Genomic DNA, 23645 nt, shown 5'->3' on the forward strand with positions numbered 1-23645 from the left:
CAATAATACAAACATATTGATATCTTATCCCAGATCTTATCCCTTAAATCATTTTCTTTTTCTTTTGTACAGTTCTGGGTACAGACTCCCATCCTCCCTTCACTCATATTTTGAGTGCAATTAATTTACTAAAAAGGGAGACAAAACAAACATTTAACAGATACATTTGACTGCATTTTCTTTTCTATGGATATCATGATAATGTCATCATTATGAATTATTTTGGCAAAGATAATCATCTTGTGGTCTGATATAAATCTGATATCATTACACGCCTAGCTGCAACTAACAATTATTTATTTTATTATTTTATATATATATATATATATATATATATATATATATTATGGTCAATAAAATGTCTGTCATGGTTAAAGTCTTAAAGTCCAAGTTCATGTCTTTTAATGTCTTGTATTGTCAGTCAGAAATCACAAAGCTATTCAATTTAATATTGTCAACTTCCTAAAATAATGGCGTTTTTTAAAACATAATTTATTTATTTATTACCTTAATCATCTCCTCATGATGCTGGCCACCTCTAGTAAAAATGAGTATTTGCATAAAACAATCAAGTAGTTGGTATTACAACTACTATTAGTTGATTACTTATCTGCCAATTGATCGATGAGTAGTCTTATTGTTGCAGCTCTATTTCCCATAAATCTAAAAAAAAAGCTCTTCGTACTGTTAACAGTAAAAATAATTCCCTGCAGCTACTAGTATAAAATAAAGAACAGAAACAGGTTTTTATTTTTTATTATTTAATTATTTATAGCTAGTTTCTGTCTCATAAAAATCATGATAGTACCATCAAGAGTATTGGGACAACAAAGGAATATTACAAAAGTTGGAGTAAGGATACAAAACTTTTTACCCCCATAAATAATGTTAAACATTTTCTGACAAAAAAGTAGATTGTAAAAACTTGTACGGCTAATGGAGCTTTACATTATTTCTTATCTCTTCCTGTCGTGTTTTTAAATGTACACAGAGCACAGCAAGAATTCACAAAGGACAACATACAGTATGTAAACAGAGTGTCAAACAAGACATGCATTCAATTATTGCAGAAAATTACCACCAAAAACAGAACAGAGCAAAAAGCAGAATAGTTTAACTCCATTAAATAAACAATTACCACATGAGTCATCTTTTTCTGCACAAAATGTTACCATTTAAAAAAACCTCTGAAACATTACCTACCACCACTTACCTATAAACATGCTACAGCTCCTTTTACATATAAATCCTTTCACATATTCATATTACATTTACATAATACTTTTGCCTTTCCTCTGTCATGAAAAACATGTCAAGAAGACAAAAATGTGTGCAGGAGGAGGAAAAACACGAGAGTTCTTTATAATTCACCCATCATCAACATTCATAAAATCTACAAACATTTCATCTTTCCTATCTCTTATGCCCAGTCCACACTACACAAGTTGAGGTTTCCACTACTTGACTGACTGGCCACAGGGAGTTAAACACTACAATATCTTTCACCGAGAGGAATCCCCGATCCCCCGATATTTTGTAATGAAAACACACACGAGAAGCAACACGGAAAAATAAATGAATACCATGTATAAAATGAGATTATTTTGTTTCAAAATGTTTTTCTTTCAGTCATGTTTGTTGATACTGTTGTTGGCACAGGTGCTCACAAAAGAGCCTGTCTCCTCACATCTTTCCTTATTATAGCATTTTTCCTCTTGGTGCAACAAAAAAAATTGGTCCTAGGCTATGAGAGGTCGACAGATAATAGATTTTTAAAGGTCGATATAAAAACAGCAGCTTTGAGCAGGAAAAAGGAATTAAACGTAATGTAAAAGTTAACTAATCATACTCACAATTAAGGAATACAGTTGTCTCATATAATCCCATGTAAATATAAATTATCCCAGGTACACATTACTTTGACTTTGTGTATGGAGCCTCCGTGCAAAACAGTGATGCATCAGCCACTATTGGAGCCCAATCTGCCGATAAAGATAGTATGTAATGTTCTATCTGGACCAATTAATTGGCCAAACCAATTATTGGTGTGCTGTAGCTCCTATTGTTACAGACGATGCCTCCCCCAAGTTGCTTGTCGACCCCTGTCTTGCACTCTCATTGGCGATAGCTTGTATTGGGATTCCCCTGACTGGCTGATAGACATGCAGAATGCGTCTATCATGCAGCTTTGAGTTCACACTTGAGTGCTGAACCAAGGCAGATTTGCCTCTTATTTTGGGCTTTTGTCCAGCTCAGCCGAAGTCATGTAGTGTGAACTCGGCATGATGGAAATACTTGTGCGTATAAGGAAACGAAGACATTAAAAAGTCATCTCTTTCAGCTGAAGCCCTTTGTATTTGAATAAACGCCATCATAGTCTCGCTCTTCGTGGGTTCGGGACTGAGAGTAAACGGACACTTCGAAGAAGACATGGAGGGTTTAGAACTTGAAGAGGTCGATAAAGTGCTGCGGAGAAATGGGCATGAGGCAGCTGTCTGGATCGTTGGCTGTGCATGGATGGCCACAGTCCTGGAAGACAGTCAACAAAGACATTGTTAGAAAGAAGGGAGACAAGGAAGGACTAAAACACAATTAGTGATGGATTTACAAATAACTGGTGCAACCTGATCCTGGACATTTGTGTTAAACTGAGAATGAGGTTAGAGGCTAATAAAAGTCAGTAGAGAGAGCGGCACTGTTTACTAAACACACCTCGAGCAAAACATGATGACATCAAGTGAAACTGAGAAAAGCACAAGACACAGCTTAACACACGGAAAAAGATAAGTTATAAATCAGACCATGTGGGAAACATGAGACAAACGGACAAGGAAAAGAAAGGCGTGATGGGACGGAAAGTACCTTGAATAACAAAGCCAGGTGGCGATCCTTTAAGAATCAGGGAGAAGGGGAACCAGGAGAAGAGCCGGGAAGGAAAGGAGACAAGCAAGGAGAGGGACGCAAAGAGGTTAAAAAGTTTAGGGACCCAGTAAAATAGGAAAACAAGATTGTGGGGAGTAAATAAATGCAAGGAGGAGGGACCAGCTGCTAAAGGTTGTTTTTTTAATCCAAGTACTGTAGCTCTTAACTCGTGGTTTACAGTCAGATCACATGTGACATTTGTTTGACCTCTGACCTTTATGTAAACACATACGGTCCAAGCACGAGTTCACAGAATCTATTGTATCGATGGAGAACAAGGATTACCATTACTGATCAGCGGTAATGTGTGCTTACATGCGTGACTCATTAGTTCCTGTTGAATAATCAGAACACTTTTTCTGAAAAATTTAGCATTTTTTTCCCACACTGACTTCAAGTTTTGATCTTTAATTAGTCAAAGCAGCCAAATCTTTGCTATAAAAAAAGTGAGATTTCATTACTATTTTAAACTTTTTTATGCTAGAGCCAGATATCAGTGTGTGTCTCTGAGACTTTCCAAGCGATAGAGAGTGTACCAAAACGATAATGGATGTTTTGTCTCTTTGGCCGAGGAAATACGATGTGCTCTAGTACAAACTTGATACTTGACTTGATACATGCTAGACTCTCATGTCTGATCTACACACATTATAGAAGATATCAAGTTTGTGAGAAACTTTAAACCGTGCAGGTTTCATTTACTGTACAGACACTTGATTCTGCTTCTACTAAGCTACAGTCTGATCAACAGAACCTATATAAATTAGCAAGTGTTGCTCTGATGTCTTTAGAGGGCAAAAATGTCTGTCAAAAAACTGTCAATTACAGTATATATTAATATTATTTTCCACCTTTACTGAGTTAAATCTTTTAATCAATATCCGCACTGATCGCCACTCCAAAATATTGATTTATTTTCAGTATTTTAAAGGCCAATTTCTTTATATAACTACTACTGTTGTTTTTAATTCTTAGCAACGACATTGATTCTGAAGCCGGAGCTCCAGACTCAAAGTCTGATATAATGAAATGCATGATATTATCTTGTAATGGCAGTGATTTTAAAAAAAGTGTTTTATTTGTTTTGAATGGGGACATATTTGTCGTTATGGGTGTCTGTACTACACAGTTTATTAAAAACCTCCAATATATGCCAACAATTATGTCATTATGCATTTACACCAGTAAATTAATTGAAAAATTTAAATTTAAAAGACAAAAATGTTCCTAGTGATGCAAAAGCATGAATGTTTTCCTGCAATTTAATGTACAGTTTGTAATTTACTGTACTTGCTCCTCATATGGTGTTTCTACTTGAAATGAATGTGGGTGTGCGTTATTTTGTTGTTTACCTTCCAGAAGAGGATGCTACAGTGTTTGCAGAAGTGCAAGGTGTCGCCATACTGCTCTCTCATTGGATAATGTTTTCTTAGGGTGAAGTACATCCGCTTCCAATCCACATTATCGCTTTTGCTGAGCACCAAATTCCTACAGAACTGCACATACAAGGAAAGAAAGGTGCGATTTGAAAACACATGGGATGGGAATGTTATTATAATAAAAGTGTAATTAGATATAACTGAGGACAATTAACACCCAACCTAAGTGGGTGTTTATATGATGTGTGAAAGACAGAAAGGAGAGGGGGAGACGGATCACTGTGACAATACTGCTCTCTAGTGGTCGACATGTGAACTACTTAGCACCCATTTCTTTAGATGCTTAACCATAAACCTTTATTCTGAGTCTCAACTATTTCCCTTTAAAATGATTATTAAGATTACAACTTTAGCTGCAGATACTCTTTATCCATGTCTGATTAAACTAAATACGTCTGTCTCTCACCTGTTTGTCTGCGAAGTGAAAGTGGCAGAGTTTTTTCCACAGTATCCTGTTCTCACTGAGGCTGTGCAAAGTGGGCGTGGCCTGTCCCAGGTTAATGATGTCATAGGCATCGGTTAACTTGCAGAGGATCTTGTTCTGCATTTGTAGCGGCAAGTCGTTGAATGACATGCCAGTGCACATTTGCTGGGGAGACAATTAAGAGCAAACATATTAAAATTCTGTAATGTGTGACTGTACAACATTCCTCAAATACTCCTTCATCACATATGTTTCCCCTCCCACTGAGAACTGTTTTACAACTCATATACAGTTAAGTACCAGGTCTATCAGTTCATCTATAAATACTTCCCCTTCCACATTTCATGTTCCTCACTCATTAAATTCAGCTTACAAGTGGGAACAGCATGTCAAGTGAGCAGATGTCAGCAGATGTAAACCTGCTGCACTTGTTCCTTTTTTAAATGTTACATTTACATACAGACAGCTCAAAATGGATCTAGAGGCGTTTTGAGGCCCAGAGCACGCTGAAGCATAATTTGAGATGGACTAGTACCGGCCTTATCTGGGAATTTTGGCTTAATTTTTGTACAGTGGGAGGAATTGGAAGTGCATCTTTATGTTTAGTCTGTGGTACAGGTACACACACAAACACCAGAACACCTTCTACCTTGGGGATCTGCAGGTTGTTGAGCTGCTGCTTCCATTTGTGAATGGTCTCCAGTCGGCACAGCCAGATGTTGACGTTGCCCACGAGGACACATCTGCCGACGTGGATCGTCAGACTGTGCAGTGTCGAGCTCAGGTCCTGCAGCAAGTCCTTGACAAGACGCGGGTTGTAGTGGTCGTCTAGAACTGGAATCAAAATTTTAAAAAGAAGAAAACAAAAAAAACAAAACCCCCACAAGATTTAGATATTTGAGATGAAAAGGAAAACATAACATGCAATATTGTTAAATATTCCTTTTTCCACTTTTCCATTTCCTCAAATACTACATGCATGCAAGGACCATGTTGTCATTTCCATGCTTCCCATTTATCGTCTATTTAAGCAGTTGTGCAACTCATTTTAGTAGCATTGTGATGCGTCTCTAGAGGCGGGCCTTGGACACCAACCATTATGGACACCATAATGGTTGTTTTTTTAAATAAAAGAACCCTCTAGATTGCTGCAAAGATCATGTAGTTGTCTGACAGGCACCCTCAGAGTACAAGAAAAAAACGTACTATTGAAAAGAACCACAGTTTCAAATTAAACACTGCATCATTTTAAAGAGCATTACTTTATAATTTCATTGTATAAGACAAACAAGATCTGTACTTTGCTCCACCAGGAAACACAATCCTTTAATGATGGAGCACACTGGTCCTACTGGTTTTGTGGTTAGGCGCTCAGTGTGGTGACTAAACAGTAATCACTACTTTTAAGATCACAACCATAGGATGACAACAAGAGCCTAAAATAGAGTCTTGGGTGCAAAGACAAGAACTGCCAAAAACTTCTGCTTGTAAAACATCTCCGTCTCAGGCCGACTTACCCTTTCGTACAATCTTCTCCAGTATGTTGAAATAGTTTTTCTGTGCAGCTCCACTCAAAGAGGTCAGCTGAGACTTGGCTATTAGCTGGAAAAGCTATGAAAAAAACAGAATAAGACAGACAAAGGGAGTGTTTCATGAAAACAGTATAAAAAGGATTTATATAATATATAATCAACATTTGATGATCTTCACTCACTTTTGCAACATAGTTGAATCTTCTCATGTCCTGAATGGCACTGGAAAAGTCTAGACGGTTGAGGGCTTCACCAAGTGTGCAGTATCCGTGTCGCTGTGTATTGATGAAAATAAAAACACTTTTTAATAAAGGATTATTTATTACAAATAAATGCTGCTGTTTGAATCAGTCAATAGCAAATACATATTTAATGTGAAACATTCCAGTAATAGATGCAGTACTCACTTCTTTCGTACTCCCTTTCTGCACGTAGATCCATTTATCTCTGAAAACAACTGACAAGAAAAAAAAAAATATTCATATGTTTAAATGTTTAACTGTTTAACAGGTGGGCACAATGTGATGGGCAACTATGCAAACAAATGCAATGGTTTTGCAGCAAATATTACCTTAATAAAAGATAATGATTTGCTTATTATAAATTTGGTCACTTTGTTGACTCAAAACCTGGGTAGCTCTGTTTTTATTGTACCCCTCTTCTACTATAAATCATTACTGTAAATATAAAAACAACAACAGCAACAAACATCATACATAATGTTGCTTTTTGTTACTATGAGGCTGCACATAGTGGCCTAATTAAATGCAGGGGGAAATGGACACAGCAAACAACCTGAAATGTCACATTTGTTTTGACATGTCAGACCAGTTTGAAGCTGAACTGAACAGGAGTGACTGGTGAGACATCAGGACCAGAGGTCATACACTATGTACAGAACTCAGCTCAGATGGCTGGTCGTTTACCTGCATACCAGGCCCCTACATGTTTAGACGGCCATCACCTCCAGTCAGTGTCAGAGCCCAAGAGGAGGCAGGCTAAATATTGCGTAGTAAGCAGGTTTATACAAGAAAAGAGGTCCATCTATCCTCTACTTCTCGTACAATGAAAGTATACAATATAATATAATTAAGCATTGTTACAAATCCTAATTAAGTAGAAGTTTGCATATCATGTTAGGAAACAAACAACAGTTGTCTTTGCAGTTGAATTTGAATGCATCTTTGAGATCGAACAGAAAAGTTGAATGCATTTCAGCGTTCACATTTTTTTTTTTCAAAAAAACAATTTTTAGAACACTGCTTCATATTCCATAAGACCAACAACCACAACATATTTTATAAGTAAAATATGAAAAGCATTTAATAACTACTGCTGACAAATAAATGTAGAGGAGTAAAAAGAACATTATTTCCCACTGGTGTTTAAAATAGCACATAATGAAAGTCTTCAAACAGACTATGAACACAGTAAAATTGTGCTGAAGTACAGTAATTGAGTAAATACATTTAGTTACATTCCACCACTGATGAAATGCACAGATTATGTGGTGATACAGAGCATGCAAATCAATTTTAAAGCCGCATATGCTACCTGGCATTGCCGACAATACTGAAAATGTTGCTATTTGTCTCATTACAATAAGTCTCGCAGACGTTAGGATGATAAGATTTTTTTTCTGTAAGGTTTTACTTCTGAAAAAGGTTTCCTTAATGAGACTTAACTCATTGTGTTATTGAAATACACACATCTAAGTTGCTCAAACACACTCCAAAACACATCACTAATAAAGACAAGCTAATAAAGTAAATAGCCATATGTACTATGTTAATCTCAGGTGATAAATTACCACGTTAATAAAAAGTCTTTAGTCTCGTGTCTTTAGTCTCATGTGTTCAACAGGTGGCGGACCCTTCACTATAAATATAACACAGTCATGCTGCTTTATTGTGAAAGGGCCTTTAAATTATCCATACCACAAACTCTTCACAACTAGTGATTACATGGTGCTGAAACTCACACTGAGATTTGGTGTTGTTGTTGTAGAGGTCCTTTTTCCTCTTTGTGGTGGCGAGCTCGCACACATCTCCGACAAACAGATTCTCTTTGTTGTCACTGCAGAGCCTGAAAGCACAGAAAGCACAGGAGGAAGTTGTTAATAACACTGCATGTGAGTGTAACCAGAGCACCTGAAATACTATGTACAAACCACTGGGAAGAAGCCTTGTTACTGATGTCCTACATCACTCTGTTGCAATGGTATGATCGGCAGTTTAAGAGCTGCAGTATTTTGGGGTAAACAGATCCAGCACATATGAAAGTAAAAAATTATAATCCATCCTCGACAGGACAGATTTATTAGTACTAATAAGCAGGCTAAGACAGATGTAACAGGACTCAACATGTGACATTATGATGATTCACAGTGTCGGTTATTGGGATGGTGGAAGCTGCAGATGGTAGACATATGTTCATGTCTGAGGGACAAATTCATACTGTAGATGTGACTCAGACTCAGTCTTTTCTCAGAAAACAGAAAAAAACATTTTGAGATATATTATCTCGATTATTTCTGGCAGCTGTTCTTGGCCTGCTTGGCTGATAAGCGGCCTTCTTATTACTGATAAGATAGATCTTAAAATTTTGGCAGCTGACCTCGACTTGACATATGATGACATGGGAGGATTGAGTTGGCTTAACTCCAACAGAAACCCAAATTAAAAGCACATACTGGACACAGAGTATCCATGGGTGTGTGTTTGTGAGAGTCTGTGCACTGCACATGTATTTAAATCACATATAAATGCTTTAAAACAGTGCAGGACTACATTCTTGGCTCTTTGTATCCAGTCACGCAAAATGAAGCTGTCAGTTTCTGATTTATGTTCTATTCTCTTGGCTCTTTAATGACAGTTTTTTTTAATTATATTTGAATATTCATCTGTGGTGTGGTGCATTTGCACTTCATCTCGGTGCTTTTGATGTTTTATGTCATGCACTTTGAATTTACTTTCTTGTTGAAATGGGCTATATAAATAAACTTGCCTTAGGAAATGACAGCAATACCATTATATGTCGTAAACGTCTTCACTTAAAATTAACATTTGCTCTTAAACATATGTAAAATGTAATATATCTGTTAGTGTTCTACACACAGTAGCTGTGTATACATATAGCTGTTTGTAGTTTAGACAAACTGCAAAGTCAACAAGCTGCAGCCCTTTGTATCTTCTGTTTACTGTGCCTTTTGTAATGTAAACAATTTTTCTCCAAACTGACGTGAGACAATTATATAACAAGTTACAACTCTTTGTAACTGTAGATTATAAAGATTACAGTGGCTACACTTTTTAACCATTGTTTTGTGGAACATTCAGAAACAGGGGAAAACTAGAATAAACCACAATAAATGTGCCGACACTACATCAACGTCTTTCTTGAGTTTCTGCAAATAATAACTAGTTGGATAAAACCTGTGAAGCGTTTCAAAGGATATCTCTTTGACTTCGTCAGTCATAAACAACTTGTGCTGTAATAGCCAAACTCTTTCCCAACAAATATCTCCAACTAATCCTTTCCAATAGTATAAGGCAGATGGTGCACTTGTTGAAAAGTTGATTTACTCATTTTCAATGAAAAACAAGTTCTCCCAATAGTTGTTTCAGCTGCATTTGTGAAGGGTAATCACACATTATTCCTAGTGTTTGCTCGTGTCTTCTAGTGTGCTGGTTCCTTGCCCTCGGTAGTTATCAAACCCAGCTCTTTGTGTTATTTAAAGGCTTCTTTGACAGCCATTTTTTTTTGCAGCGGTGGTTTAGTTCCCCCTTTTCCAAGCCTTTTATTAAAAGGAGCTTGCTATTTCTTTCCATATTGCATTATTTAAATATTTACCCCTTTTCCCCATACAATTACTTGCGATTACTTGGATAGTGTAGTACAGGATGGTTTAGTTTGATTGCTTTTAAAGCTTAAGACCTTTACAAAGCAAATTAACACCAGAGGGGACTGTAATATGAAGCATTTGCATAAGCACTGTCTTTATATATTTCATCAACAGGATTGAAAGATGCCTAAAATACCATCAAGACAATATAAAGCATAAGAGAGCTCTGCACTATGGTGAAAACTTGCAACATTTCCCTCTTATGCAAATAAAGCACAACTACATTAAATACAATAAAGCTGAAGCTCTTATGTGTCCACAGAGCTATTCCTCTGTAACTAGACTTTCATAAATGACCTTCAACAGATCAAAGGGCTCAACTGTACTTGTGATGGACTCCTCATGCATTAATAATCCATCTGCTGAAGCTGAGCATCCGACTGGCAACACAACAAACTCAGGGAGCACAACGTATGGGTCAGCTGATTGAACTGGACACGAATACTTTCAAATAATGTTATAATTATTGGGATTGATATCACATTATCCCCACTATATCACATTATTTGATATGAGAATTTTAAGAGTTAATTTGCAAAGCCCATTCTTAAAACTAATATACAAACACTAGTGCTGAATAAATACATGGTATTCAGGTAAATTAAAGTTTGACATATTTTATCAAGAAAAACTAACACCAGTTTGTTGATATTCCCTTTATAAAGAAAATATTTAGGAAAATGAATCAAAAAAGCGATATGTCTTTACAAACAAAATAACCCCTAAATAAATGTGTATAAATGAGTGATTTAATTTATGCATATTTTTCTTTATTTGTGTTTGTGGTGCTGAAGCTAAGCCATGTCAATATGAGATTACAAAGTAATACAGCACACAACACCCTGATCCCATATATAATCATAGTGTTTTAATTTAAAAACAGACTGCTTTAGAGAATGCGTGATAAAATGACTTTGACACCAAATTTTGATGTTTTGGGTCATACAACAGGCATCACAACAGGGCATTTATTCTAATGAAAAATATAAGGGCAATGTTCTGTTCGTGAGAATTCAGGAGCTGGAGGAAATATGTACTTCACCAAAATGATTAGTCATAATCTGCGCGATTTAAAAACACATTCTTTCATATTCAGAAACTAATTTACTTTTCCCGGCAGCATAAGCGAAGGCATGGCTTTGCTTGTCTGACTGTGAAGGCAACAGATCAAGACGAATGGCCTCTAACGGTAATCCCTCGTCTCTATCCATTTATCCAATTGAACGGGCGTACACACAAACACACATGCGAGCGAGCAGAGTGGTCTGTCACAGCGAATTACATGTGAGGAACGCAGTAACTGGACTCTTTAACGCAGGTTGCATGCAGAGCTCCGGCCAATAAAAGACATCACACCGCTGCAGGAATGTTCGGAGGGATTTGTGAACATTTAAACTATATCCTGAAATACATGAGCTAAAGGGATGAGGGAGTCAACATGAACAAGGAAGAAAACAAAAATGTGGCTTGAGTATGTGGCTTACACATAATGTATAATACACAGTGCTAGAAAGATGGAAGTGCAAGATGACTAAACATTAAAGAAACTTTTGCTGACATTTAAAGATTTTGGCATAAACTATTTCTCTGAAGTGGGGGAAAAAATTGATACAGCATAGTATCGCAATATTTTGCGTGTCGATTTATCGATTCATGGCCGCCAAGTATCGATATTTAGCGTTTCAACCGTCAATATTTTTGCCATTTGCCACTTTTTTAGGAATATACTGGAGATACTGGTTTCATATGAAACTAGCAGATCTAAGGAATCAATAGGCACCATGATATCATGTTGGGGAGATGTCGAAATAACGCTGCAACTTAGGCTTTTTTATGTTTCATTAAAAAAAAATTCAGAGCAGTGAAGCTCAAAGTTGAGGAAAGTTTGAGACAATGCTGCAATTATTGTTGTACATACATGTTTGATATCAAAAGTTCAGTTTGACTGAATGCTTTGTTGGTCAGTCTATGGGCTTGACTCTCACTGTGGGGAAATAAAATGACTGAAGTGAGATGAATAGACTGAGAATTTTCTCTTATTTGGCAAAACAATTCTTGTATTTATTTTTGTGGGGGAAAAAATCCAGTAAAATCGCAATATATTGTATTGCAATACTCACCATATCGCAAAATGCTTAACATCGCAATCATAAAATCTGATCATGGGGCCTCTGCTGACTCCCACCTCTAGTGTACCATGCCATCATAATGCTGGCCTTCATGTGTTTGTCTGCCAAATGTACCTCTGTTGCATGAAGTCACTGGCCTTTCTGAGTGAGGCTGCATTTGGACAGCAGCCAGTTTGAACAGATGATGTCATTAGTTATTGTCTGATGCTGCGTCCTGTGCCTTTTTGTGAAGAGACTGCTGACAAGCTAATGTGACACTGTGAGGTACTGTTAGTTGATCAATAGAAGAGGCGACGCTGTGACTTGAGGGAGACATCACCAACTGGTGCTGAGCCTCCAGCCTTAACCCCGTCAGCACCAGCAGGACACCAGCGTCCTGCTCATTGTTTCACTGAGACCTGCCTATGAACTGGTTGTGGTAAACACTGCAACTCATGCAAAAGTCAAACAACCACCTTCTTCCAACAAAACAGGGAGGTGGGTTAAAGTCTTAACTTTACAAGAAAAAAGTGCAATTTTAGAGATTAAAGTAGTAAATTTAAGTTGAGTAAAAATTCGAAAAATCTTGCATCTGTCCATTGCTTTGGAATTCCTGATGCACAAAAACGATCACCTGATCAAAATCAATAGTTTTCTTCTCACTAGGCCCAATTCAAGGCAATGTCTCTACCGTCATTTTGCCTTAGGACATTCACACTGATTATTAGTGGCGTAATATGGGCGTCCATTCACATTGCAATCAGGCATTGGGGAACAAAGTGGGTGGAGACGGTAATGCAGCATAACAGAGCAGAAATTGAACAGTTTCACCAATTGAACGCCTCTGTCACTACCTCCAAAGGTGGTACAGAGTCAGGATTACATTTGGTCCCCCCATTACGCCTCTGGCGAATTCAGATTGAAGGCGAATCGCCAAGAGGCGTAATATTGCGGCTTGAAACGGCAGTCTGGAAGGGGCTTATGATAAAATGGTGATTCTGGGCTTAAATCACGAGTATGTCCTTATTGCTAAATTAAATTTCAAGGCATAATTTGATGAGGTCATCGACTTGGTAATAATGCATGGTACGCAGCACAAGTGTGTGGGAATGAGGCACCTCTTTAGATGTGTGGTGTGACTTTTCTTAACTTAATATTACTTTATTTGTACTTGTTTATGTCTTTTTTTTAAATGTATTGCCTCTTATTATGTTACTGAAGAAAAAACCTTTTCTTCCCCTGCATACTGAATATATGGAATAAATAACAATGAATTCGCCCTTGTACTCAGTATATGAATTGCTCTGGTCCTTACAAGCAAAATTAGCCATCATGTTTGATTGTAAACTCTACTCAAGTGCTATTCTGGTTGTCAAGCAGCATCAAATTAATTCTCCTGAATGGAGCAAGGCATTGAACAGAGTTCACTGAATAATAGCTGTTGTTATTTATTGGTTTTGCTTTATTAAACTCTTCATAATCTCAGTTATTGACCCCTCTATGAGTTCACAGAATAAAATTAATGATTTGGTTTGCCCTTTAACACCTTAAATACTACTATAATATATTTCTTTAAATATCAAATATTTTTTCATTTTTAAATATGTAATACATCCATATTTGAAGCTAACAAGAGACTCTGGGAGTCTGATAAATCCAAGCAGCACACTGAAGCCATGTACAGTATAAGCGAAGTATTGATATAAATAATACGCCTCACTGCACCATACAACCTCCCAACACACATACTATATAAAGTAGGAGCAGACACACAGAATGAAAAGGATGAATAAGAATGGGATCCTCCTCTTCTCTCTCCCTTTATGGGACAACTCACTGCCAGTTGGCATGCGTCAAAACAGTACATGTTTCCTGCAGATAACAAGCGAGCTCTCCTGCTGGGAGGCAACACCAACTGCCCACACATGTAATACAGACCAGAGAGGCTTGAAAAACTTGTTTTTAGTTCAGCTGCTTTCAAAAAACAGTGGTCTTTCAGCCCACTAAACACCAGGGTTATAAAAGCACATAACAGGTATTGTTTAACCTTGAAGTTATTCTTGTGTGCTCCTGTTAAAGAACTGGTACGTTAACATTCACCACACAACTCCAAGCAAAAAGCCCTGTGGTGGAGTTAACTTGTTGTCCAAGCTGAAAACATTCAAACTAACTCCAGGAGGCGGATACTGCACACTGACTCAGAGCTGGTCTGGCATCATGTAGGATTTCCTGGAATCTGAAATCTTTATGATTCTACGATACTTTTATTGTGTTTTTAGTTTTATCAAAAGGCTTTCTACATTGTATCCTGCTAAGCTTAATTTGTGAGGTAATGTCTGTGAGGTAATGGAACAAAAAGCTGAGCATGGTGTTAATTAAAAATATTCATTTTCTTTTTTATTATTACTTAAATCACACTTTCTACCTTGTTTTTCTTTATTCTTCAGCTGCTATAGCATTCAATTTCCCCAGTGTGGGATCAATACAGTTAATATTATCTTAATTGAACGTAACAGTCCTGTGATCTCCCCTTTCTACATGAGTCAGCCTTGTGGTTGTCTGCCAGAAGCTATCATAAACTTTATAACCAGTTTTAAGCCTCATGTTTACTACAAACTCTTCAGATCATTACAACATGTTTGCACAGGAAAGTCAACTCACACAAAAGCACCTGACCTCAATACTTCAGATTGTGATCCACTCAAAGCAAGAAATTTGACATGTTACACGTCACCTTCCTCCGTGATGTTCCATCTCAAATATCTTGAATATTTATATTTTCTTTAAACAGGACACACTGAGTCTTTGGTCTCATGTAAAATTAGCCTCTCGAGCATCAAAGCCCAACCGTATACTCAACTCTGTCTGTTGCCATGACGACTCTCAGGCTGCAATTGTGGGATGCAAATCACCTCATCAAAGACTCTCTGCTATAACCCTGATAAGAGTTCACTCAATTTTCTTTTTTGCGCTGAGTAGTTATGGCCTTATCAGTGCATATTTCCCACTGTTATTATCCACTGACTCTCTGCCACTCTTTCCCTTTTATCCAGATCTATTAAGCATCTCGAGTACATGGGGAAATTTGGTTTGAAGCCGGGTATAAACACACTGTAGCTCACATAAATACATCGCCCACAGCACAAAATGCATGTTTGGAACAGATCAGTTCTTCAGCTCAAGTGTCTTGGTAGTTTAGAGGTTTGAGACACAAACAATCTAACTGCCTCGGTTGCACACCATAACCAATCTGTCTCCCTTCATTTCCTATCTTACTGAAAAAAAAGTGCAACAAATCAAAACTTTTGATTACATCTGATTAATTACATTCTGTGCTCTGAATATAATAAAGTTCATACAGTACAGTAGTCCTTATTGTTAATTATTAAAGGTAAAAGTGAATGAGGGCTAAATACTACTATAAAGCAGAGGGCTGGACATTATGATTGAAATCAATACCATAATATCATTAAGATAACTTAACTTATTTGATTACTACATTTTACTCCACTTTCACTTGGCTCCACATCACACAATATGGTCATATCAAGATATAGTATCAAAATGTTTATATCTGCATGGTGTGTTTCAATTCTTATCACTGCAGACTACAAAGGACTAAAGGGAAAATACTAGTTTTATATTTAAATGCATGTGGAAATTGCATAGGGCTGCAACAAACAATTATTTTCAATACTGACTAATCTGCTGATTAGATTCTGGATTATTTGATTAATTGTTCTTTAAAATATCAGAAAATAATGAAAAATGGCCATTACAGTTCCTTAACATTCAAGTTTAAATATTTGTTTTGTCAGTCTGAAACCAAAAGATATTCAGTTTAATATGATATAAAACAGAGAAAAGCAGGAATTATCAATATTTAGAATGACATTTTCTGCCATTTGTTGCACAAAAACTTCTTTAATTGATTATCAAAATAGTTATTTTAAGCCATTGTTTTTGCTGTTGATTGACTAATCGATCAGTCAACTGTGTATTGAGGATCTAATTCTAATTTTATATTGTTACTATTTATTATTACATATTATATTATATATTATATACTATACTATTATTACAAGTATATACCATCTAGTCACTATAGCATTGTTGCTATTGTTTTTTTAAACTCTTAAGTGTCCTTGTTCTATGCTACCTCAGTAGTTTATTCTATTGTATTTTATTGTATTTTATCGTACTTGAATACCGGACTGCTGTGACAACGGAATTTCCCTTCGGGGATGAATAAAGTAATCTATCTATCTATCTATCTATCTATCTATCTATCTATCTATCTATCTATCTATCTAACACATTTGAAAATGCTGTCTGTCAAGTGACAGTCTAACCCAATAAAGCACTGACTAATTAACCGTATAAAGTTTAACAATGGTATAACAGTGTCATTAAAAAATTAAACAAGACATGATCTTACTCTTTCAAGTCTATCGCTCTGTTGTTATCTTCCAACTCGTGTCCATAGATGATAATCCTCTTCCAGCCACCCTCTGTCTTTGTCCAGCTCCATCCTGGTGACCTCCAGTCCTTGCCCAAGAAAGGCATTTCAGCTGGAGGGTCAGTCAAAGCAGAGAGGACACCTGGAATTGTATAAAATTGCACCACTTGATCTTCTGACCTCCTGAGCATTTCAAAGAAAATAGCTCAAAACACATAACTGCAAGTTTTTTTCAGAATAAATCAATGTTATAAATACAGTGATATTTAAAATCTCAACAATAAATGTTTAGTAGTGGTTAGAAAATATTAAATAAAATAATTATAGCCTCTTTTAACGCCATTCAGGCTTCATGTTCATATGTTTTTATGTCTGACAATAACTGCAAGAGGAACATTACACTTATAAACATATTTGTCACGTAATCGCGATTTTATGTGTAAGCACTGGGATGCAAAAAGGCATACTTAGCCAGATTGCTTTAATAACACACCTGACAACGACTATGACGCATTTAACTTCAGCATTTGGAAAAATAACAGCTTTAGCAAACGCTGTCCAAGTCGTATTAACGCTTAATTATAAAAAAAATAAGCTGTCAGTTGGTTGAACGCATACAGTCAGGAGAGGAAGGATATAAAGAACCGTAACTATATTATAACATAGTTGGGAATTTCTACAAAATGGCCAAACAGACCTTCTTTTGTTGTATCGTCTGTCTCTGCTTCTGCTTCTTGTCTCCTCTGCCTGCCGTGCTGCTGGAAATATTGACGGAAGTAAACACAGTGCGGACACTGGAATTCGTCCACGCCCCCTGCTGCTCTCTGATTGGACGGAGCGTCTGTATTTATCTTGTTGCTACCCAGAATCTTGACGCTGATTGGCTGACGGTTGCCGTCAATCACTTTCTTTTTTTATCCATTCAGTTTTGTTGGGGCTTTCTTGTACACGTGACAGGACTGCGCACATGTACTTGTGTTTTGATTTTGAGATGGGGGATGGGAAGAGGGCCTATAGGACCACTGGACAGTGTGTGTGAGTAATGATAATGCGGTTATTGAGGAACAATGTAAGAACAGATATATTCATACATTTTTAATATTAATACATTATTTTATTGTCATAGGTCTAAAGGTCAAACCTCATATCTAGGTCATTGTTCTACTGGGAACTTTAAGCTCAGATGTACATAATACAGTAGTATTATTTAAAATGCATTGTAAGAATTAGGATATATAATTATTTGCTACAGTCAAGTCTGAAGCATGGACTGGTTAACAATAGACATGCAACAGGGCCGATCATCTAATCTACATAAGAGCAAGACTTTGTGTTTTTCTTTTGTGTCTCTTTTTTCTTTTTTATAAAGTCTATGGATGTTACACATCCCTGTGGTTGTGTTTCTTTGTGGTCATTTTGTGCATGGTTATTTCTGTGTCTTAATTTTGCATCTCTTTTACTTGTTTGTTGTGTCTTCATGGTGATTTTGTATCTCAGTATGGTTGTTTTGTTGTTTTTATTGTAGTTATTTTTTGTCTTTGCAGTTGCTTTCTAGTCTCTTTCTAGTCGCTGGGTCCCTTGTGCTGTATTTGTGTATTTTGTGGTCATTTTGCGTCTCTCTGAGGTCATTTTACATCTCTTCCTGCTTGATATGTGTCTCTTCAAGCGATTTGAAGGGGTGGCTGTTGCCAGGTTGATCCCTGTATCCTTGGGCAAGATACTGATACCCCGAATTTCTCTCAGTGGCTGTGTCATCACTGTTTGAGTGTGAATGTATAACTCGATGAGCAGGGGGCAGCTTGCATGGTAGCCTCGGCCCCCAGTGAATGAATATGTGTTTAAATAGGTGAAAGCTGGCTTGTAGTATAAAAACACTTTGGCTGGTCACTAAGACTAGAAAAGCACTATACAAATGCAGTCCAGTTACCATTTAGCAGGTGAAGGCCAAGGGAGGTCCTGGACCTATGGTCAGTAGGCTCATACAGTAATCCATCTATGGTCTCATACGACATATAAAAATTGTTCTTTCCAAGCTGCTAATAATGTGTTTTTATAGCTGACATGACCTCTCAGTTCATATGCCTTATAATTATTGTCAGAGTTTGAAAGTGGAAAGTTGCTCATCTTAAATCTGACTTTAATAACAACTAACTCCAATAACAACAAACACAAGTATGATCAGTAATGGAATGTAACTATTTAGTCATATACTGCCCTAAAGCACAATTTTGACATACTTGTGCTTTACTTGAGTATTTCCCTATTGTGATGATTTATATTTTTACTCCTCTACCTCTCAGAGGCAAATATTATACTCCTTACTTAACTACATTTTTATGTGACACACATTTATGCTATTTACATTATAAATATATGTTTATATGATATTATACACTACTTATCTACCCAGTAATATACAAAGTATTTAAAATTGGCTCCACAATGACCAATTACATCATTAAAATGCTCTCACATGTTTAGCATTTGTTAGTAATAAACATGGAATAATAAGTCAAGGATCTTAGCGTAGTAAAAATATCAGTCCATTGACAGGTTATGTGTGGTTATTGTTTCTGTGGGCAACATAATAAGTGATTACAGTGCTGTTAGAGGTTTACGATGACTTATCAAGCCTACTAACAGAGATGAGTTATTATAGTAGGTTCAGGCCTGTTGTGGGATACTGCCACCTTTAGGCCACATACAGTACATAGTCAACAACTAAGCAATATGTTTTAGTGCAATCATACTGTGGGCCTTATTTACATGCATATCTACTATTCATTAAAATAATTACACAGCAAATCCTAAACATAAACACAGCAACAGTTTACTTGTAGGAAAACTAACTTTATTTAGGTAGCAAAATTGTCAGTACTTCAGTATAAAACAATGTTACCCAGGCAGCAGCAAACCAGTCTTAAGTGGTGGATTAGTAATAGTAACATTCTTACACAATAAAAACCTTAATAAAAAAAGACATTTACAAGCCTACAGCAATGCAAGCAGTATACATTTTCAGTCAATATTCACATATTGTGCACTTATGATACATTTCTGATGGTTGAAGCATAAACAAAACTTTAAGTGACATTTTTTCTAAATTAATCATTAACTGCGTTGTAAAAATGACTTTGAGTTCTAGGAATTAACAAGAGGAGAAGACATGATATGACTTGTGTGATAAAGTCTGCCAGGCCTCTGAAGAAGAGAAAGGTGTGTCTGCAACATGGGTGCAGCTCAGTAATGGGTATCATATACTGTACGTGAATACGGTTCGTTCCTGAGTAGGTGGTAATTCCGTTTAACACAATGAGTCAACAATTGCATTTTTCATACATGTTACACTCTGTAATAGGTGTAGTTGTTGGCTAAATGACAGAAAGGGAGAGAAAGTGAAAACACAAAGCAGACAGATTGGGAAAGTGGAGATAGTAACATTGGGTCACTGGTTTTAAACCTCAGATTAAACTTAACATCATTAGGTCCATTCTTCTCCCGCAGGACTCTGCGACAGGGAAATAACCAAAACCTAAAAGCATTTTTGTCTGGCTGCAGTTAAACTTAATGATACTACCAGCTTCATTACTGTCAACAAGAAACACTCGACCACAATAACAACAACAACATGAAAGGAGCAGATCTCCCTCCTTGTGTGTGTGTGTGTGTATGTGTGTGTGAGTGTGTGTGTGTGTGTAAGTGAGTGTGAGCAATGGAATGTAGACCTTGCACCAGGAGAGAAATGGCAATGCTCACCAGATTAAAGCCTGGCATCGTCACACCAATTGAGCAAATTAAACACATGCTCGAAGATTCATCTGGTTCACAGGCTAATTGAATTATAAAGCAGATCGCACAAATTGTGATTTAAGGTTACTTTCATGCTCTACTGAGGAATATAATTCATATTAATGAAAATGTTTCAGATGCCATAACTCTAAATGAAGCCTTTATTGCTGCTATCATATTCTAATACTGCTCTTAAAGGATTCATATTAAATCTGTTACCAATATCTTTTCAATTGTATAGTTATTGACTAAAGTTTGATACACTTATACACCAGTAACAATTTTTGGGATGCCAGATTGTGTAAAATCATTTGGCCTGCAGAATATCTGCACCATAATCAATTTATTTACAACTAATTAAGCATTTATTAATGGATTAACAATATTTGTTGGAGTATATTACCAACTACAACCTGGCAATGCAAATGTGATCTTATGTACTCTTCTGAATTAGCGTGTCATCAAGTGTGCACATGTGCACACAATTTGGACCTTTTAAAAGGGACCATTAAGATTTGTTGAAGTGCGGTTGTATGCCGTGACTTCGGTGAATCCTAACTAACCCTTATGAAACCCTATGAAGAAATTAGGAAAATAACAGCCTTTGTGTTTCTGTGACGTTGGGCTTACTCTGCAGTTTACTGTATGTGGCCCCAACGTGACGGAGATAGCTTCATGCAAGTTTGAACAGAATCAAACATGCTGGATTGTTTCTCTCGGAAGTTTCGGCTGACATTGGCACACACTGACAGTATGCACAAAAAACAAAGGATACAATGATATAGGAATGTAGACACACAAACATACACAATCATTGATAGATTACTGAACAGCCCTATCGGGCACGGGGGCCCAAAGTGTCAGTGGCCTTGCCTTCACCTACAAAATGCCAATCAAAGACATATGTACAAAATGGGAAAGCACACCAAATGACCACAAAGAGACACAAAAATACTAAAAAAGAGACACAAAGAGACGCAACGACCATAAAAAAGGGCAAAACAACAACAAAGAGATACAAATCAACCACAAAACGACTACAAAGAGACACTTAAAGACTATAAAGAGACAAAAAGAACTACAAAGAGACAAAAAAAAGACTACAAAAAAGGTCACTATAACCAAAGACTGAAAAAAAAAAAAAAAAGTACAAGGATAAGGTGATACAACTAAACAGCTAAATAGTCTGTGTGTCTTGCTCCTACGTGGGGCCTTTTGCAGGTTCCCAGGGACCCAGTGTCTCATAATTCACCCGTGCACTCAGTACAATAAGGCAGTGAGACCTATCTAGGAAAACACTATCAGTGTTTTCCACAAAGTCTATCATTTATAGCTTTAGCTAAGTAGTATATGGCCTCTGTAGAGAAAAATACGTTATTTCAATCAAGGTCTCTTAACTTTTTTCCAGTCTCTACAGCATTTTTGCAGCTGTACAACCATTTGATAATCCTTGCATTGCGCTCAATAACTGACGTCCCTTGACGTCTCTTTTTCTGTAACTTTTCCTCCATTAGTCCATCGCTGTCACCACTGTCCCTGGAGAAACCGTCGTCCGATGTGGAGATGCTGATGCTCCGAATGATCGATGGTCTTTCATCCGAATGTGCCGAGAAGTTCTCCTTCCCCAAACACTCGATCACCTCACCGCCCAGCCCGCAGTACTTGAAAAAAGCATCAAAGTCTGCAAAGTTTTTGGAGTACCTGGAGCTGATGTCGGAGTGAGAACGACTGACCCCTTTGCTGGACCTCCCTTCCAACTCAGGAACCACTAGGAGCCCAGCAAATTTCTTTGCAACTGCTGTAACCTTTGTCCCAGAATCCTCGTTTTCTGTGCTGTGTTGCTCTGCGAGCCCATTCTTCCTCCCCTCTGATTGAGAGGTCACTTCATGCGAGCTGCATTCCTTTGCCCTTCCCTCAGGTGTGGTGATTTTTTCCCTGTTGCACTCCTCTTCACTCTCCCTATCTGCCGCCTCAGGGAATGAATCATTTTTATTCACAGAGCTGAGCTTTTTGCGTCTTATATGGCGTTTACGGACATTTGCTGACCCTCTCAGTAACTTATGATTCTGTCTGTAAATCAGAAGAGAGTCCGGTCGTTTTTTGGAACTGGACCGACGTACCTGCCCTGACGAGTTGTTGACTTGCTCGCCACATGTTGCCTCTCTTGAGTTACTCCCCGTGACAATATTCACGCCACCTCTCAAGCTCCAGTTGGAAGACCCGGTGCTATACACAGAGGCTGATCCAAGACTGATCACTGGCTCCTGAGTTGTGTTCACCACCTTTTGGCTTTTGACATACTTAGTTTTGCTTGCAGCGAGCCTCTCCACAGCACTCATGCCTCCTTTTGTCTCACTCTCCAGTTCCATTTGCTTACGAAGGTATTCAGGTCCCTTCTCCAGGATTTTTGATGTGTCACTGGTTGCATCCATAGTGGTTTTAATGAAGATTCAAATCAGCTATTCCCAAAGAGTGGGTAATCCTTTCAGCTTCTCTCCAGTGTCAAAAGATTCCTTTCATGCCCGTTCTTTGCCTGAGCACGTATTACAGGAGTCTTCACCTTGTCTGCTCGCTCACACCCCACCCATCCTGCGCAAGGGTACTTTTAACCAAACACAAGCCTGTTCAAAGTACACCTGATACCATCACAAGTGAAAACAGTGAAAGAAGACACTGGTGCACATTTTTTTCTTTTCTTATTATTGAGGAAATGTGGGCCTTAATCTTTGTTGCACAATACTGAACAAAAGCCTTGCTGAATTCCAACCAAGAAAGCTGGTTTCTGTCTTTACAAAGTACCCTCCGTTAACTTTTATTGAATAATTTACCAGAGACACTGACTCATCAAAAAGACCATTATCGTCCCAATATTGTGCAATAAATGTTTCCCCAAGCCGATTCATCCTTAAATAATGCCACATTTGTGCACACTGAAGTTGGTAAAGGCAAGTTGAATGTAGTCATCACTTGTCAACACTGTCCAAACTATATTGTGCAATTCTAAAGACCTAAAGAGGAAAGTTGATTTTTTAGTATTTGCTCATAAACTGTATTCTACTGGATGCTGG

The 23645-nt window shown here is 37.3% G+C and overlaps 2 protein-coding genes across 4 annotated transcripts; both read right to left on the reverse strand.

Annotated features, from left to right (window-relative positions):
* Positions 1-1096: 1096 nt before the first annotated feature.
* fbxo25 (F-box protein 25) lies at positions 1097-17542 on the reverse strand. Of its 3 annotated transcripts, none has more exons than XM_059356051.1 (11): positions 17486-17542; positions 16768-16930; positions 8299-8402; positions 6725-6774; positions 6500-6592; positions 6303-6396; positions 5435-5619; positions 4768-4950; positions 4275-4418; positions 2863-2889; positions 1097-2529 (listed from the first exon to the last, which is right to left on the reverse strand). In XM_059356051.1, the coding sequence occupies exons 2-11, from the start codon at positions 16893-16895 to the stop codon at positions 2440-2442; spliced, it is 1098 nt and encodes a 365-aa protein (XP_059212034.1). In that variant the 5' UTR covers positions 16896-16930; positions 17486-17542; the 3' UTR covers positions 1097-2439. The 3 variants fall into 3 exon arrangements, with proteins under 3 accessions (XP_059212034.1, XP_059212033.1, XP_059212035.1); XM_059356050.1 differs by having other exon boundaries at positions 17282-17499; XM_059356052.1 differs by lacking the exon at positions 2863-2889 and having other exon boundaries at positions 17282-17499.
* A 2106-nt stretch (positions 17543-19648) lies between these two features.
* Positions 19649-23079, reverse strand: fam110c (family with sequence similarity 110 member C). The gene has a single exon (XM_059356053.1). It carries the CDS (start codon positions 23007-23009, stop codon positions 21957-21959), a length of 1053 nt encoding a protein of 350 aa, XP_059212036.1. The 5' UTR covers positions 23010-23079; the 3' UTR covers positions 19649-21956.
* Positions 23080-23645: the final 566 nt, after the last annotated feature.

Source organism: Centropristis striata, chromosome 18 (genome assembly GCF_030273125.1).
Source record: "Centropristis striata isolate RG_2023a ecotype Rhode Island chromosome 18, C.striata_1.0, whole genome shotgun sequence".
Taxonomy (NCBI): Eukaryota; Metazoa; Chordata; class Actinopteri; order Perciformes; family Serranidae; genus Centropristis; species Centropristis striata.

Excerpts from the sequence above, each read along its gene's own strand:
- fbxo25 (XM_059356051.1), bottom strand. The coding sequence starts at position 16,895 with ATGCCTTTCTTGGGCAAGGACTGGAGGTCACCAGGATGGAGCTGGACA. Across the intron at positions 4,419-4,767 it reads TTCACTTCGCAGACAAACAG|TTCTGTAGGAATTTGGTGCT; the intron begins GTGAGAGACAGA and ends TTGTATGTGCAG. Across the intron at positions 2,890-4,274 it reads GTAGCATCCTCTTCTGGAAG|GATCGCCACCTGGCTTTGTT; the intron begins GTAAACAACAAA and ends TGATTCTTAAAG.
- fam110c (XM_059356053.1), bottom strand. The coding sequence starts at position 23,009 with ATGGATGCAACCAGTGACACATCAAAAATCCTGGAGAAGGGACCTGAA.